The sequence below is a fragment of the Anolis sagrei genome, chromosome 3, assembly GCF_037176765.1.
Source record: "Anolis sagrei isolate rAnoSag1 chromosome 3, rAnoSag1.mat, whole genome shotgun sequence".
In the NCBI taxonomy this organism is placed as follows: domain Eukaryota; kingdom Metazoa; phylum Chordata; class Lepidosauria; order Squamata; family Dactyloidae; genus Anolis; species Anolis sagrei.
In genome coordinates, this window is record NC_090023.1 from 226,720,499 (window position 1) to 226,737,679 (window position 17,181).

General features: G+C 40.3%; 1 protein-coding gene across 1 annotated transcript in view; it reads left to right on the forward strand.

The window, feature by feature from the left end:
• Positions 1-3,818: 3,818 nt before the first annotated feature.
• STK25 (serine/threonine kinase 25) overlaps positions 3,819-17,181 on the forward strand; it is a 29,840-nt gene continuing 16,477 nt past the window's right edge. Inside the window, exons 1-2 of the mRNA XM_060767001.2 lie at positions 3,819-3,956; positions 6,696-6,806. Coding sequence (XP_060622984.2) covers positions 6,777-6,806 — 30 coding nt within the window. The 5' untranslated portion in view covers positions 3,819-3,956; positions 6,696-6,776. The remainder of the gene's footprint in view (positions 3,957-6,695; positions 6,807-17,181) is intronic.

A 17,181-nucleotide genomic window follows, 5' to 3' on the forward strand; every position in this document is an offset into this window, starting at 1 on the left:
CCTAGCAGGTTGAAAGCAGAAATGCGAGTAGATAAAATAGGTACTGCTTTTAGCGGAGAGAAGTGCTCTTAAAGACATCCTTGGCATGGAAGATGGAGCAACAGTACACCCCCCCTCCCCCCCACACACACACAGCTGGTCAAGCACAGCCTCAAAGATGCCGGAAATAAGATGGGAAAAACTGCCTTTACCTCTGTTGTGTTGTCTGTTCTTGTTATCGTATAATCGGTATTGAATGTTTGCCGTATGTATGTTCTATAAAGCCACTCTGAGTCCTCTTTGGGGTGAGAAGGGCGGAGTATAAATATTGTAAATAATACCAGTTGCTATCTCTTCACTCATAGAAAACCATGATTTTTGTTGTTTATTCATTCAGTCGCTTCCGACTCTTCGTGACCTCATGGACCAGCCCACACCAGAGCTCCCTGTCGGCTGTCACCACCCCCATCTCCTTCAAGGTCAAGTCAGTCACTTCAAGGATATCATGCATCCATCTTGCTCTTGGTCAGTCTCTCTTCCTTTTTCCTTCCATTTTCCCCAGCATAATTGTCTTCTCTAAGCTTTCCTATCTTCTCATTATGTGGCCAGAGTACTTCACCTTTGCCTCTAATATTCTTCCCTCCAATGAGCAGTCGGACCTTATTTCTTGAAGTATAGACTGGTTGGATCTTCTTGCAGTCCAAGGCACACACATACATACACAATACTTACTCTCACACAAAACTTTAATACAGAACGTAGGCTGCTATAGCAATTAGCAGAAGGGTATGTAAAACTAAAGGTTTTCTACTGATAGGCAGGGCCAGATTCACGGATATTTTTTTTAAAAATTTTAAAACACTGGGAGATAGGACATTGTAAATTATAGGGAGGAGGCTCTGGGAATGAGGAAGGATTTCATTGCACAAACCATAAAATAAAGTGCTTTTAAGGACATTTTGCGCAAAATGTGGTCAGGGAGAATCTTACATTAAATTACTGAAAGGCACATTGGAATAACCAGGTTTTCAAATTCCTCCTGAAGATTGCCAGTGTGGGGGCTTGCCTAATATCTCTGGGGAGTGAGTTCCAGAGCTGAGGGGCCACCACAGAGAAGGCCCTCAACAGAAGGGTAGGTAAAGGTTTTCCCCGGCATTAAGTCCAGTCGTGTCCAACTCTGGGGTGTGGTGCTTATCTCCATTTCTAAGCCGAAGATCTGGCATTGTCTGTAGACACCTCCAAGGTCATGTGGCCGGCATGACTGCATAGAGCGCTGTTACCTTCCCACCGGAGTGGTACCTATTGATCTACTCACATTTGCATGTTTTTGAACTGCTAGGTTGGCAGAAGCTGTGGCTGACAGCAGAAGCTCGCGCCGCTCCCCGGTCAACAAGCTCAGCGCTTTAACCCACAGTGCCACCGGGGGCTCCTCAACAGAAGTGTGCCAAAGGTCAAATAAACATAAAGGCATTTATATCAGTTAGTACTGAACTATCATAGTGTTGACATTCTTGGGAATTTTCGTACAATTTCCTTTCAACCACTTGAGCAATCGGACCCCACCCTTTCTGTAAACTAAGAACCAGCCATTCTGGCCAAAGCAACTTTACCTATTCTTTTGGGTTTTATCTAAACCAAATGAAGCGTAAACAAAGGTTGGAGATAGGCACCGCACCTGCCTGCCTGGTTGGGTAATCCAGCCAGATGTATGCAGCCAAGCCTTTGCTGACGGTTTGTTCAATAACACAGGCACTCTTGTCTAGAATCATAGAGTTGGAAGAGACCTCATGGGCCATCCAGTCCAACCCCCTGACAAGAAGCAGGAAAACTGCATTCAAAGCACTCCCGACAGATGGCCATCCAGCATCTGGGTTGTTGTAGGTTTTTTTGGGCTATATGGCCATGTTCTAGAGGCATTCTCTCCTGACGTTTCACCTGCATCTATGGCAAGCATCCTCAGAGGTTGTGAGGTCTGTTGGAACTAGGAAAATTGCGTTTATATATCTCTGGAATGACCAGGATGGGACAAAGAACTCTTGTCTGCTGGAGCTAGGTGTGAATGTTTCAACTGACCACCTTGATTAGCATTTGATGGCCTGGCTGTTGTTTGGTGTAGCTTGTTAGTGCCTGGGGGAATCTTTTGTTGAGAGGTGATTAGCTGTCCCTGATTGTTTTCTCTCTGTTGTTTTGCTGTTGTAATTGTAGAGTTTTTTTAAATACTGGTAGCCAGATTTTGTTCATTTTCATGGTTTTCCCCTTTCTGTTGAAATTGTCCACATGCTTATAGATTTCAGTGGCTTCTCTGTGTAGTCTGACATGGCGGTTGTGAGAGTGGTCCAGCATTTTTGTGTTCTCAAATAATATGCTGTGTCCCAAACACGAATCAAGGAACATGAAAGGCACTGCAGACTAATTCAACCAGAGAAGTCAGCCATAGCAGAGCACCTGATGAACCAACCTGGACACAGCATAGTATTTGAAAACACAGAAATGCTGGACCACTCTGACAACCACCATGTCAGGCTACACAGGGAAGCCATTGAAATCCACAATCCTGTGGACAATTTCAAGAGAAAGGAGGAAACCATGAAAATGAACAAAATCTGGCTACCAGTATTTAAAAAACTCTAAAATCAGGACAGTAAATAAAGAGAAAGATGAATTCCAGACAGAAAACAATCAGGGCCAGCTAACATATCCCAACAAAGGATTCCCCCAGAAATGCTGTATTCTCAAATAATATGCCTCTAGAACATTGTCATATAGCCCGAAAAACCCCACAACAACCCAGTGATTCCAGCCATGAAAGCCTTTGACAATACATCCAGCCTCTGGGTTGTTGTAGGTTTTTTCGGGCTATATGGCCATGGTCTAGAGGCATTTTCTCCTGACGTTTCGCCTGCATCTATGAGAAGCATCCTCAGAGGTAGTGAGGTCCTCACAACCTCTGAGGATGCTTACCATAGATGCAGGCGAAACGTCAGGAGAAAATGCCTCTAGACCATGGCCATATAGCCCGAAAAAACATACAACAACCCAGTGATTCCGGCCATAAAAGCCTTCGACAATACATCCAGCCTCTGTTTAAAAGCTTCCAAAGAAGAAGCCTCCACCACACTCTGGGGCAGAGAGTTCCACTGCTGAACAGGTCTCACAGTCAGGATGTTCAGATGTTATTTCCTTTATTGTAGTGTGAAGCCATTGTTCCGCGTCCTAGTCTCCAGGGCAGCAGAAAACAAGCTTGCTCCCTCCTCCCTGTGACTTCCTCTCACATATTTATACATGGCTATCATGTCTCCTCTCAGCCTTCTCTTCTTCAGGGTAAACATGGTCAGCTCTTTAAGCCGCTCCTCATAGGGCTTGTTCTCCAGACCCTTGAACTGCTCCCTCCTCCCTATGACTTCCTCTCACATATTTATACATGGCCCTCATCATGTCTCCTCTCAGTCTTCTCTTCTTCGGCTCTTTAAGCCGCTCCTCATAGGGCTTGTTCTCCAGACCCTTGATCATTTTAGTCGCCCTCCTCTGGACACATTCCAGCTTGCTGAAGTCCAAAACACCTGGAGGGCCTAAGTCGGTCCAGGCCTAATGTAGATACATTCTAGCCTGGAGGAGGCATTCTTTGAGAGAGGATAGATAGAGGATGTGCCTCTGTTTGTGTCTCCTCACAAACTCTCTTTCCCAGACACCTCCGCGCCTCTGGAGAGGCTGGCCGCGGATTGTCGCAATGCACGCCGGTTATTGCAGTCCCTGCTCCACTATATCCTAACGGAAGCTCGGAAGAGAAGAACTACCTTTCCCAGAAAGCCTCGTTCTGGGATAGGTTCCTGCGCATGCCTGTTTGCGCTCCCGCTCCTTTCCCCCCTCCCTCCTTGCCTGCCTGCCGCCCTTGCCGTTTGCTGTTCCCGAGTTCTCTCAGTATCCTGGGCTGGTCGAGAGCGGAGGGAGGATGGACGGGACGGAACAGCGGGGCTCAGGTGAGAGGAGAAGGAGAACGGCAATGGAACGCGGCTGGCTCGGCGCGGAGGGAGGGTGGCGGGACAGCAGCAGCAGCCCGTTGCCATGGCAAGGTGTCTCCAAGGGGCTGGGTGGAGCTCTCTCTCTCTCACTGAGGTGGGGGCAGGCCCATTGCGTCACTGCCATGGGGGGGGATTCGAACCTCTGTGGACTATACCATCTGATTGAGGGACGGGGGACGACCAATAGATTCTATCCCATTCATCAGAAATTATTATTATTATTATTATTATTATTATTATTATTTTAAAAGGTATTATTATTATATCTGTAATCATATATATATATTGTATCAATGTATCTATAAGGCTAAAACTCTTGTACTAATTCAGGCTGCATCTACAGCAGGCCTGGCCAACTTGGGCCCTCCAGGTAATTTGGACTACAACTCCCACAATTCCTAACAGCCTAGCGGCTGTTAGGAATTGTGGGAGTTGTAGTCCAAATCACCTGGAGGGCCCAAGTTGGCCCAGGCCTGATCTACAGTGTATACAGTTTGACTCAGTTGAATTTCCATGGCTCAGTGGTATGGAGTCGTGGGAGTTGTAGTTGCTCAAAGGTCTTTCTCTGCCAAAAAGTGCTGGTGCCCCACCAAAACAACAATTTCCATTATTCTATTGCATTGAGCCATGGCAGTTAAAAGTGGTCCCAAACTGCATTAATTGTACTGTGTAGGCGCAGCCATTGGTTCCATCCTGGAATTCGTAGCTCAAGATTATCTCCAGAGCCCCTCCCTCCAGCAAAAATATAGTAATATCTATATAAATAAAAATGTAATGTCAGTTTGTGGGATTAACGTAACTCAAAAACCACTGGCCGAATTGACACCAAATTTGGACACAGTATACCTATCAGGGCAACGAGTGACCAACACTGAAAAACACAGCGGAAGAGACTTAAAAAGCCAAAAAATAAAAATACATTACAATGAATGCGCAAAACCACATTTATACATATATACACACAAAACACATATACACAGACTGGGCCACAGCAACGCGTGGCAGGGGACGGCTAGTATAATACTAATTTTGTGCTGTGGTAATATTATAATGTATTATATGTGTATATATATCTATATCTTGTAAGCTGCTCTGAGTCCCCTTCGGGGTGAGAAGGTTGGCATATATATGTTGTATATAAATAAATAAATTTGTGCTATAACCATATATACACACACAAAATACATATACACACAGACTGGGCCACAGCAACGCATGGCAGGAGATGGCTAGTATTATAATATACTAGCCGTCCCCTGCCACACATTGCTGTGGCCCAGTCTCTGTATATGTTTTGTTTGCGTTTATATGTGTGTGTGTATATGTGTATATATGTGGTTTTGCGCATGCGTTGTAATGTAAATTTTTTTGGCTTTTTGAGTCCCTTCCACTGTGTTTTTCAGTGTTTTTATGAGTGATGGTCACTCGTTGGCCTGATAGGTGTCTTGTGTTCAAATTTGGTGTTGTCCAGTGGTTTTTGAGTTATGCTAATCCCACAAATGAACATTAGATTTTTATTTATATAGATTGTATACACATCGAATATTGATAATAATATTATCATATCATACACTATAATACTAATAATAATACAATGTAATAGTTATATAGTTATATATAATAGTTATATAGTTATATATTTTATATTACATGTAATATTACTAATCATATTACAGTATAGTGGTATAGTACAATATAGTAATATAGAATACTAATATTGTGCTGTGCTAATATTATAATATATTGTGTACACATATAATATTGATAATAATGTTATCATGTAATATAATACTAATACAATATAATTATTTTATATTTCATATTACATGTAATATTAGTAATAATGTTACAGTACAGTGGTATAGTACAATATAGTAATATATAATACTAACATTGTGCTGTGCTAATATTATAATATATTGTATAAACATATAACAATGATAATATTATAATGTAATACAATATAATACTAATAATAATACAATATAATAATTACATATTTTATATTACATGTAATATTACTAATAATATTATAGTATAGTGGTATAGTACAATATAGTAATATATAATACTAATATTGTGCTGTGCTAGTAATGTAATATATTGTATACACATAGAATATTGATAATACTATAATATAATACAACATAATACTAATAGTAATACAATATAATAATTTTATACTTCATAATACATGTGATATTACTAATAATATTACAGTAGAGTGGTATAGTAAATATAATAATATATAATACTAATATTGTGATGTTCTAGTAATGTAATATATTGTATGTACAGGTATCTTGTAAGCCGCTCTCAAGTCCCCTTCGGGGTGAGAAGGGTGGGATATAATTGTTATTATTATTATTATTATTATTAATAATAATAATAATAATAACAACAACAACAACAACAATAATAAACTGTGTTATTCCATACGATGTTGCTGTGGCAATTAAAGTGTTGTCATTGTTCGGTGTGAGACATTTTTTGGTGCAGAAGTTTGTATTAATCCCAAGATGGAAGTAGCCCATTGGAAGTACTAGTCGTCTATTATTATTATTATTATTATTATTATTATTACTACCCTGTTTTCTCTCTCTTCAAAGCAGCTCTTTTATCTTTTAAGGTGGCAATTTAAATAAGAGCCTTTCAGCGTGATTCAATTGTATTTCCCCCCCTATGTTTTGTTCATAGTGTAAGTGATCCCAACAAGAGACAGAAAACCCTCTTCTGTTTGAGAGGACTGGTGCATGGGTCTTGTGCCAATCTCCAGCCATGGCTCACCTGAGGGAATTTGCCAACCAGGTAAGCGAGAATTACGGAAACCTGGGGTCCGTGGGCCACCAGTAGTTCACAAGAACAAAAATATGGTTCGCAACCTCACCGTTACTACATAATTGCCTTGAAACCACATGGCAACAAGAGCGAATGGCCTTGTGAAACCCTTTTATAGTGCCGAGGCAACTGGGATGTTGGGAGGGGGGATGCTGACTAAAGATTTATACTACCACATCAGCTCTAGATTATTAAATATGGTTTTCTGCAGGAGAGCAGAGGACGACTACTGGATAGCATGTGTTTTATATCAGAAACTTGAGCCAATGTGGTTTATCCAATGCAGTTTTCTGAATCAGCACGCCAAATAACCAAACCGAATCTAAAGTTGACCAAAAACCAATTTGTAACCCTTTTGGTACTAATGTTGGAGAGTGGTCCCTGGTCAAAGTGGTCCCTAGTCAAGTGGTCCTGGTCAAAAGAGGTTGGGAACCACTGATATAAGCACGTTAACAGAAGCACCCAATTGAGTTCAATGCACAAGAGCTTGGCCAACATGTGTGCGGACTGTGTCCATCTCCCATTTAAGCCATTGTACTTGAAGCTAATACATTCTCCAGATAATGCCATCTTTGGATTACCTCTTTTAAAACTGGAATTGTGCAGATGTCATCCCCCTCTTGCCATCACTGTAGTGTGTTTACTTTATAAGCGCACAGTGCTTGAGGACCTTGCAGAAAACAGCAGCTTCCGACTTGACTTCCTTGCATTCTTTCATTTTGGTAGCCTTTCAGGGCCCTTCCAGACAGGCTCTATATCCCAGGTATCATAGACTCATAGAATCATAGAATTGGAAGAGACCTCATGGGTCATCCAGTCCAACCCTCTGCCAAAAAGCAGGAAAATCGCATTCAAAGCACCCTTAATTCCAGGTTTTCTGCTTTAAACTAGATGATATGAATTCACACTGCCGGATAAACTGGTATAGACAGGAAACCTGGGATCAGATCCTAGGATATAGGGCCTGTCTGGAAGGGCCCTTAGAAGCTGGAGGAGGGCAGTATCCCTTCCTTATGATTATAGCACAGATTTATTTATTTATTTACAACATTTATATGCCGCCCTTCTCACTCCGAAGGGGACTCAGAGCGGCTTACAAGATATATATATATATATATATATATATATATATATATACACACATACATATAATACATTATACTATTAGCATAGTACAATATCAGCGTTATATATTACTATATTGTACTATACCATTATATTGTAATATTATTACTACTAATATTACATGTAATATAAACATATATTTATCAAATACCTTACACAGCACAAGTGTGTGGAGGAAAATGTATAAGCACACATGGATACATTACTATTGTGAGACTTCATATTCTTTCTGATTTATAGCAGCTCTATGGGCACACAGCCATATAACCCAGAATATCCTACAATATCTGCTTTGAACTGGGTTATCTGAGTCCACACTGCCATATATTCCAGTTCAAAGCAGACTACCCACAAAAGATTACTACTACCACAGCTGTGTGGAAGGGCCTAAGATGAACCTATCATAGGGTTTTCTTGGTAGGATATGTTCAAAGGAGGTTTGTCCTTGACTTCATCTGAAGCTGAGAGAATGTGACTTGTCCAAAGTCATCCACAATGAGTTTTCATGGCCAAGTGTAGATTTGCAATCTGGCCTCTGAGGTTCCATCTACATTGCCATATAATCCAGTTTCTCAGTCTGGATTATCTTCTTTGAACTGGATTATATGGCGGTGTAGCCTGAGAGTCCTAGTCCTACACTTAAACCACTTCCTAAAAATCATGAAGAAAATAGAAGCAAGTGTGGAAAAAATTGACCTTTCTTCAGTGCAACGAACCATGATACAGAAGAAGTCCAGGGAATAGTTGATCTTCCTGTCATAATTACGTTTATAGTGTGCTTTTGATAGTCTGCTACTATGGCCTCATCTACACTGCCATATAGTGCAGTTTCACTCTGCATTATAGAATCAGTGTATGAGTCTACATCAGGGGTCCTCAAACTTTTTAAACAGAGGGCCAGGTCACAGTTCCTCAAACTGTTGGAGGGCCAGATTATAATTTGAAAAAAACATGAATGAATTCCTATGCATACAGCACATATCTTATTTGTAGTGCAAAAAAACACTTTAAAACAATACAATAATTAAAGTGAAGAACAATTTAAACAAATATAAACTTATTAGTATTTCAATGGGAAGTGTGGGCCTGCTTTTGGCTGATGAGATAGAATTGTTGTTGTTGTGTGCTTTTCAAGTCGTTTCAGACTTAGGTTGACCCTGAGCGAGGGCCGGGTAAGTGACCTTGGAGGGCCGTATCCGGCCCCCGGGCCTTAGCTTGAGGACCCCTGGTCTACATTGACCATTCCAAACTGCATTATATGGCAGTGTAAGTGGGGCCTGAGTTGACTTTGGTCATTACTGGGTTTATTTAGCACATTATAGCTGCATCCAGTGGGGATTTAAACTCTAGTCTCCCAGTCCTAGTCCTACATTCAAACCACATATTTGACACCCTAAAAATTATGTTGAAAAGATTAGTCATTGTGGAAAAATTGAAAAAAAAATCAGTGCAGTGGACAGTGATACAAAAGAAGTCTGGGGAACAGTTGATCTTCCTGTCGTAATTAAATCAGTAAGTTGACATTGGTCAGTGCTGGGCCTCCTTTAGCACCTTATAGCTAGATCCATTTGGTTTTTAAGTTGTATTTTAACTCCACCCATATAGAGAGAGGCCGGGGGGGGGGGGGGGGAGAGCGAGAGCGAGTACACACTTTGGATAGCATAGGAAAAGGTTAACGCCTTTGTGGTGTTTGTTTTGCTGTCTGTGCCCCTGTCCAGAAGATTTCACCTCACTTTCTGTACCTGTGATCATTGGATTTTGTAAAATTTGACTTGTTGTGGAAACAAAGATTGGAGATGAAGCTTCAGTGGAGACACCTCTTCCCCATGATTACTCTTCCAGGAGTGAATTTCCCTTCTTAGTGGTACATTTCTCTCACTTCCTGTTGCCTCAGCCCTGTTCTTAATTTGGAGTTTTTTGCAAGTCGGATGTTTGTAATTTGGGAACTGCCTGTAGTTCATAAATTGGCTTAATCCAATATATTTCCTGTTAGAAGGATGGTCCTTGTGATAGCCCTGCCAGCTTCTCTTTGTTTCTTCAACCTTCCCATTTTCTGAAAATGTGTGGTTCATTATGGCTTTGAGATCTGTTGGAAAGTCACCTTCATTTATTTTTAGTGTTTTAAACATTTGGATAGTTTTGAAGCATCCCCTTGTTAAAAGATTAAATATTGTACCAGATGATTCCAGTTCTTTTGATCTGGTTTTGTCAGTTCTGTAGGTTGGCTCATTGTAATGCTTGAGCAAATCGGAATGAAGAGTTTCTCAGAGTCATAGCCTCTTTGTAGAAGAACAGGAAACCTAAATCAGTTAAGAATCAGACTTCTTTTAGCATAATAGTAGATTATAAAGGTAAAGGCTTCCCCTGACATTAAGTATAGTGGAGTCCGACTCTGGGGAGTGGTGCTCATCTCCCATTTCTAAGAGCCAGCTAGTTCTGTAGGCGTCTCCAAGGTCATGTGGCCAGCATGACTACATGGAGCGCCGTTACTTTCCCACAGAAGTGGTACCTATTGATCTATTCACATTTGCATATTTTCAAACTGCTATGTTGGCAGGAGCTGGGTCTAACAGCAGGAGCTCATCCCGGATTTGAACTGCCAATCTTTCCATTAGTGAGCTCAGCAACTCAGTTTACCAGGGAGGCAATAGTTGATGAACATTCCTCAATTTCAGGTTGAACTGAACTGAGGATGTCTCAAAAATGAACATGGCAGGCAATTTCAGGTTACAAGCTCCAAAGATGTTTACTAATGGCTTTTATATTTACATATGCTTGGAGAGCCAATATCCTAACCAGCGAAAAACTAGTAGATATGTGTCAGTTCAAGGAGAAAAAAAAATTGTGCTGCAGTTGTGTTCCCACTGAGAATTTAATGAATATAATTTTAGAGTTTCTCTTTTAGAAGTTTATGTTTGTGAGAGATTGGAATTATTTCATTAAAATCAGCTAGAAATCTGATAAAGTTTTAAAGAGTAAACAAAGGAAACTACGAAGTTAAGAACGAGCCAGGGATTACTATGTAGTGCTTTATTTGTTTTAATACTTACTATTTTTATTAGTTCGCTGTTTTACTCAGTCTTAGTGTTATTATGCTGTAGATTTTAAATTGTACATTATTTTTAGCATTGTTGGCCACTTTGAGTCTATTTTAAGACAGGAAAGTGGGACCACTCCTGGAATACTGTGTCCAGTTCTGGGCACCGCAGTTGAAGGGAGATGTTGACAAGGTGCAATGTGTCCAGAGGAGGGTTACTAAAATGATCAAGGGTCTAGAGAACAAGCCCTATGAGGAGCAGCTTAAAGAGCTGGGCATGTTTAGCCTGAAGAAGAGAAGGCTGAGAGAAGACATGAGGGCCGTGTATAAATATGTGAGGGGAAGTCATAGGAAGGAGGGAGCAGGCTTATTTTCTGCTGACCTGGAGACTATGATGCGGAACAATGGCTTCAAACTACAGGAAAGGAGATTCCACCTGAACATGAGGAAGAACTTCCTAACTGTTAGAGCTGTTCAGCAGTGAAACTCTCTGCCTTGGACTGTGGTGGAGGCTTCTTCTTTAAAGGCTTTTAAACAGAGGGTTGGCCATCTGTCAGGGTGCTTTGAATGCTATTTTCCTGCTTCTTGGCAGGGGGTTGGACTAGATGGCCCACAAGGTCTCTTCCAACTCTATGATTCTATGATGATAATAGTAATAATCATCATCATCATCATAATAGGTAAAAATACTTCATTCTTAACTCACCTTGAAGAAGGAGAATCATGGCTTTGAAGGAGTGTTGTGAATCTCAGAAAAGGTTAGCATTATATTTTTGCAGGCTGTGTACTTGCCTTTCCATTTTAATTGACTCACATAGCTAACTTGGTGGAAGGGTTTTCTGTCCAGTCCTATAAAAGGCAAGGAAGCGGACAGTTATTCACATATAGTAAAAGAATGGGTCCATTTGGATTCAGTTCCTGGGATGAACAGTATTGATCTATGTCAATCTTGGGAACCTTGCATGTTTCTTTATTCTCAGGAGTAGAATTGAATCGTGAATAATAGAATTTGAAAGCTTCATTTTTGCATGAAATATTATTTTAATTTTAACTACCCCACTGCATAATGTGTCCTTCTGTTTTTCTTTTTGCCACCATAGGGTTTGTAGTAAGGGTGAGGGGTCAGCAATAACCCGGATTTTAGAAGGAACCTAAAAGCATCATTTTTCAGGAACGAGGTGTTGAGAAACTGAGACAGAAGTGTTGAAACCATTGCTGAACAGATTCTTTTTAAAGGCTCTTCTCAGATCAAGAAATGTTCTCAATTTGCAGGACTCTAGACTGCGTCAATAGGAGTATAGTGTCTAAATCAAGGAAAGTCATAGTTCTGCTCTATTCTGCTTTGGTCTGACCTCACCTGGAATAACACTTTGTCCAGTTCTGAGCACCGCAATTCAGGAAGGATATGGATAAGTTGGAACATATCCAGAGAAAAGCGGCCCAAATGTTCAAAGGTCTGGACACCACGTCTTATGAGGAGTGGCTTAGGGAGCTGGGTATATTTAGCCTGGAGAAAAGGCATCTGAGAGGGGACATTAGAGCCAAGTTTAAACATTTGAAAAGATGTCGCAATGATGAGGGAGCAAGCTTGTTTTCTGCCACCATAGAGATGAAGGCACAAAGCAAAGGACTCATGAAGCAGGAAAAGAGATTCCACCAGAATATTAGAAAGAACTTTGTGATGGTAAGAGCTGTTCAACAGTGGAATATGTTGCCTTGGAGTGTGGTGGAGTCTCCTTCTCAGAAGGAGGATGGAGAGGAGCAAGCACTTTATGGCGCTACGGTTAGCACGGTTGCTATGGCCTATACTTTAATTATCATTGACGTTAGACACCTCTTAAATTCTAGTAGTTTACTGTTTTAAGGTACATGTTTCTGTGCAATTATGTTTTTTTTTAGTGTAAATATGTTTTATTTATGTATTTGTACTTTTTATTATGTCAACTTGAATTCTTTTCTGATAATAAGTTTATTAACATTTATGTTTATTTTTTATTATTGTTTGATTTTTAGCATGGCATTGAATATTTGCCTGTTTTATATGTATGTAGACTGCCCTGAGTCCCTACGGGGAGAGAGGACGGTCTAGAAATAAAGCATTATTATCATTATTATTATTATTATTATTAGGTAAAACAGTGGTTCTCAACCTGTGGGTCCCCAGGTTGAGAACCACTGGGAGCCTACAACTCCCAGAAATCCCAGCCAGTTTACCAGCTGTTGGGATTTCTGGGAGTTGAAGGCCAAAACATCTGGGAACCCACAGGTTGAGAATCGCTGACATAGAGGCTGGATGGCCATCTGTCTGGAGGGCTTAGATTGTGCTTTCCTCTATGGCAGAATGGAGTTGGACTGGATGGATCTCTTCAAACTCTTAAGATTCTATGGTTATAAATTGGTATCAAGTTCTAGCCCTTTGTCTATATTATTATTATTATTTCAAACACAACAAGATTAGTACCCAGCAAACAAGATCATTATGCTGGTTGTTGTATTGGATGATGATGATGATGATGATGATGATGATGATTATTATTATTATTATTATTTCTCCTTGAGGGGACTCAAGGTGGCTAACACTCACAATACCCTCCTTTTTTTCTGTCAACTTTTCTTTCATAATATCCTTGGATTCTGCTGTTTTCTCAATAATGTAAGGAAGTTGGCTCTTTTTCCTCCCCTAATTTTGTGTTTTTGTTTCTTCACCCTTGTTCTTTCGCCACTCTCGCTCTGGCATGGATTTGTTGATGGGTCTTTGGTTGTCTGGGTGCTTCTGTAGAGATGTGGGGACATTTTTATTTGCCCTCTTCTTTTTTTAGAGAAAGAGAGAACTGTATCGAAGGGCACATCTACTCTGTAGCATTAATGCAGTTTGAGGCTACTGTAACTGCCATGGCTCAATGCTACGGAAGTGTCGGATTTGTAGTTTGGTGAGGCTCTGGCACTCTTTGGCAGAGAAGGCTAAAGACATTGCAAAACCACAACCCCCATGATTCAATATTATTGAGCTATGACAGTTAAAGTGGTGTCAAACTGCATTAATTTTACAATATAGCAGCACCCACAGTGTATCAGTAGGCACAAATAGTCCTTACGTCATTGTAGGAGAGGCTGTTTATCTAGTGTACCATGTCCAAATGTTTCTTAATGGTAACTTATCAGTTTAATTATTCACAACAAGAGACTTTTTCTTTGCCCGGGATTCAAATCTCACGTAGATCAGGAACCAAAATAGGTGCGGCTATGATTGATGCTTTTACGGTTGAGTTTATACCGTAGCTTTTCACAGTCGTGCACATGCCAGGTGCGGGAAATTTATATATACAGGGGTGTGTGTATAATAATCTGTGCTCTTCCCTCTCTCTCCAAAAGTACTGTTGCAACAAGAGTATAAATTATTGAGAAAGCTAATTTGCATACTTTGGTGTCATTCTGCTCTAAATTGTGTTCTTTTTGATCAAATGAGCTCATGGGTGTGATTCGCAGCAGATTATCTTGGTGGTAAGACAGTGAAGAGAAATGTTGGGTGGATGTGAAAGCCTCTCCTTGCCGCTGCAATGTTCTCACTCCTACTGCTGTTCTCCTGGGCCCTTTGGCAAATCTAGGCGATGCAACTCAAAAGCTACTATATTTCTTCAATTTTAAGACACATTTTTTTCTTATATAAGCATATCTAAAAATGAGGTAGGTATTAGAATTGCAGGTGTATCTCATGTGCTTTTTGTTATTGGTGGTGGGACTGAAAATAGGGTGCGTCTTACAGTTGAAGAAATATTAGTATCAGTAAAGCAATGGTTCCCAGCCTGTGGTCCGTGTACCACCAGTGGTCCCCAAGAACTAAAATATGGTTTGCAGCCTCACCGTTACTACACCGTTGCAACAAGAGCAACTGGTCTTGCAAAACCCTCTTATAGTGCCGAGGCGTATTAAATCTGGTTTTCTGTGAGCGAGCAGATGGCAACTACTGGATGGCATATGTTCTGTATCAGAAACTAGAGCTGATGTGGTCTATCCAATGCAATTTTCTGAATCAACACCCTAAATAACCAAACCAAATGTAAAGTTGACCAAAAACTGATTCATAACCCTTTTGGTACTAATGTTGGAGAGTGGTCCCTGGTCAAGTGGTCCCTAGTAAAAAAAAAAAAGTTGGGAACCACTGCACTAAAGGATAATGCTTTTCCAATTCTCATAGTTAGGCAGGCTGGAGCACCTGCCTCTTCTGTCAATGACTGAGCAGCCAAGGGTTCCTCTGCACTGTAGAATTAATTCACCTTGAGGCCAAATTGATTCAATGCTCTGGAATCCTGGGAGTTGTAGTTTGGTGAGATACCAGCTTTCTTAGGCTTAGATTATAGGGACCTTGCAAAACTAGAACTCTCATGTACCCATAGCATCAAGCCCATGCAGTTAAAGTGGATAGGTATCAAACATCGTTAATTCTTCAGTGTAGATCAGGCATGGGCAAACTTTGGCCCTCCAAAAGGCTGTTAGGAATTGTGGGAGTTGAGGCCCAAAACACCTGGAGGGCCGAAGTTTGTCCATGCCTGATGTAGATGTACTGTATGAATGTAATCAACCTGCATGTCTGAGTTCTAAAAATGAGAAATCTCCCTTTTAGCATCTGAAAGCTGATGTTCCAAAACATAATGGGTTTTGCTGAAGTTCAGAGCTTTTTGTTATAGGATGTGCAAATAGCCATACATGTTTCTTTCTCTCCTTCCCTTCAGTGACCAATTGTAATTGGTTCAGTGTTAAACACTGGTGATTTCCTGGAAACCTTTGCTCTGGTAAACTCTGTTCAAAAGTGCTAGTCAAGCCAAATTGTCACAACAACTGATCATTCCTTCAAATAAATATAATGGTGGAATGACAGGTAAATTCGATCTTGTTGTAAAAGTAAAGTTGCGGTAAATGTAAATGTTTGGTAGTTCCAGGATGGAAATTGTATTTTTGGAAATTGCATCTTCTTAGTTTATAGAATGGGCTTCAAGTTTAAGCGGAAAGTATATATAAAAATGCAAGAAAGAAAGTGTGTCACGTTCTCAAAAGAAGACTTTGTGTCTTGTGTGGTGGAGCCTACTCTATCCTTGAACCTGTGTTACTACATTGGAAGAGAGACCACATTTCAAGGAGGTCTTAAGTGTGTGATTCTCATGGAAGTGGATCTGTGAGTTTGCAACTGAATTGTAATTTCCCCCAGAAATTAACCCAAATCTTCCCTGTTGCACAAACATTGAATAAAATGGCAAGCCGTTTGAATATTTCCATAGTTAAGAGACATCGTTAAAACTGGTGTCATGTTTGTATGAGAATCAGCTTAGGGTCGACCTACAGAAGTACTACTAACCATGCTCGTCCTACAGCTCTAATTCTGTAGATCAACCCTAAACTGAATCAGAGGAATGGGCCGATCATCTGATTCAGCAGGCCGCTTCTGAGATTGTGAATTTCCACACTAACATAACACAACTGGTATTCAAAGTGTCTTACCTCTGAACATGGTGAGTTACTCACGACTAATAACTGATTGTAACACGATTTTTGTTTCTGGGTTATAAATGTCATTGTCTAATTGGTTCTATTATAAAACATGGAAAAAGTTTATTAAACTGCAAAAACATGTTTTTGCGGGACATCCTGCAGCACATTTTGCTATAGTTTTTCAATTAATATCTCATAGAATCTCAACCAGTTCAACAAAAACGAAGTTTGTGGAGTATAACAACTACTTTAAAAGTAAGAACAGAACAATTAAACAGGAAGTAACATTTTCAAACCATGAATAGATTTTTAAAAATTTATTACATAGTGCAATGTTCCAAAACTCCTGTCTAATCTGGCTTGATGAAGGACTGTCATCATCTCAAGCAAATTGCATACATCCATCCATACTTTATTGGAAGACACACTTTGCCAAGTCTCTTTTGTGCACTTACTCTGTGTAGGACCATTCCACCCACCAAAATTTTGGCCTACAACTCCCATAAGCCTGGTCAATTTGGAGTTACGGTTTTAAACATCTGGAAAGGCAAAGACTCTACCCCTCCTTTGTGCTGAGTTTACTTCAACAGTTGTGTGCTTTTGGGGATTATTAAATAATAAGGTAGCTTTTGCATTCTGTAAGTCATTGAAACACTTGTATTGCTATGGAAAGCATTGAGGATTAAATGAAATTTAAAT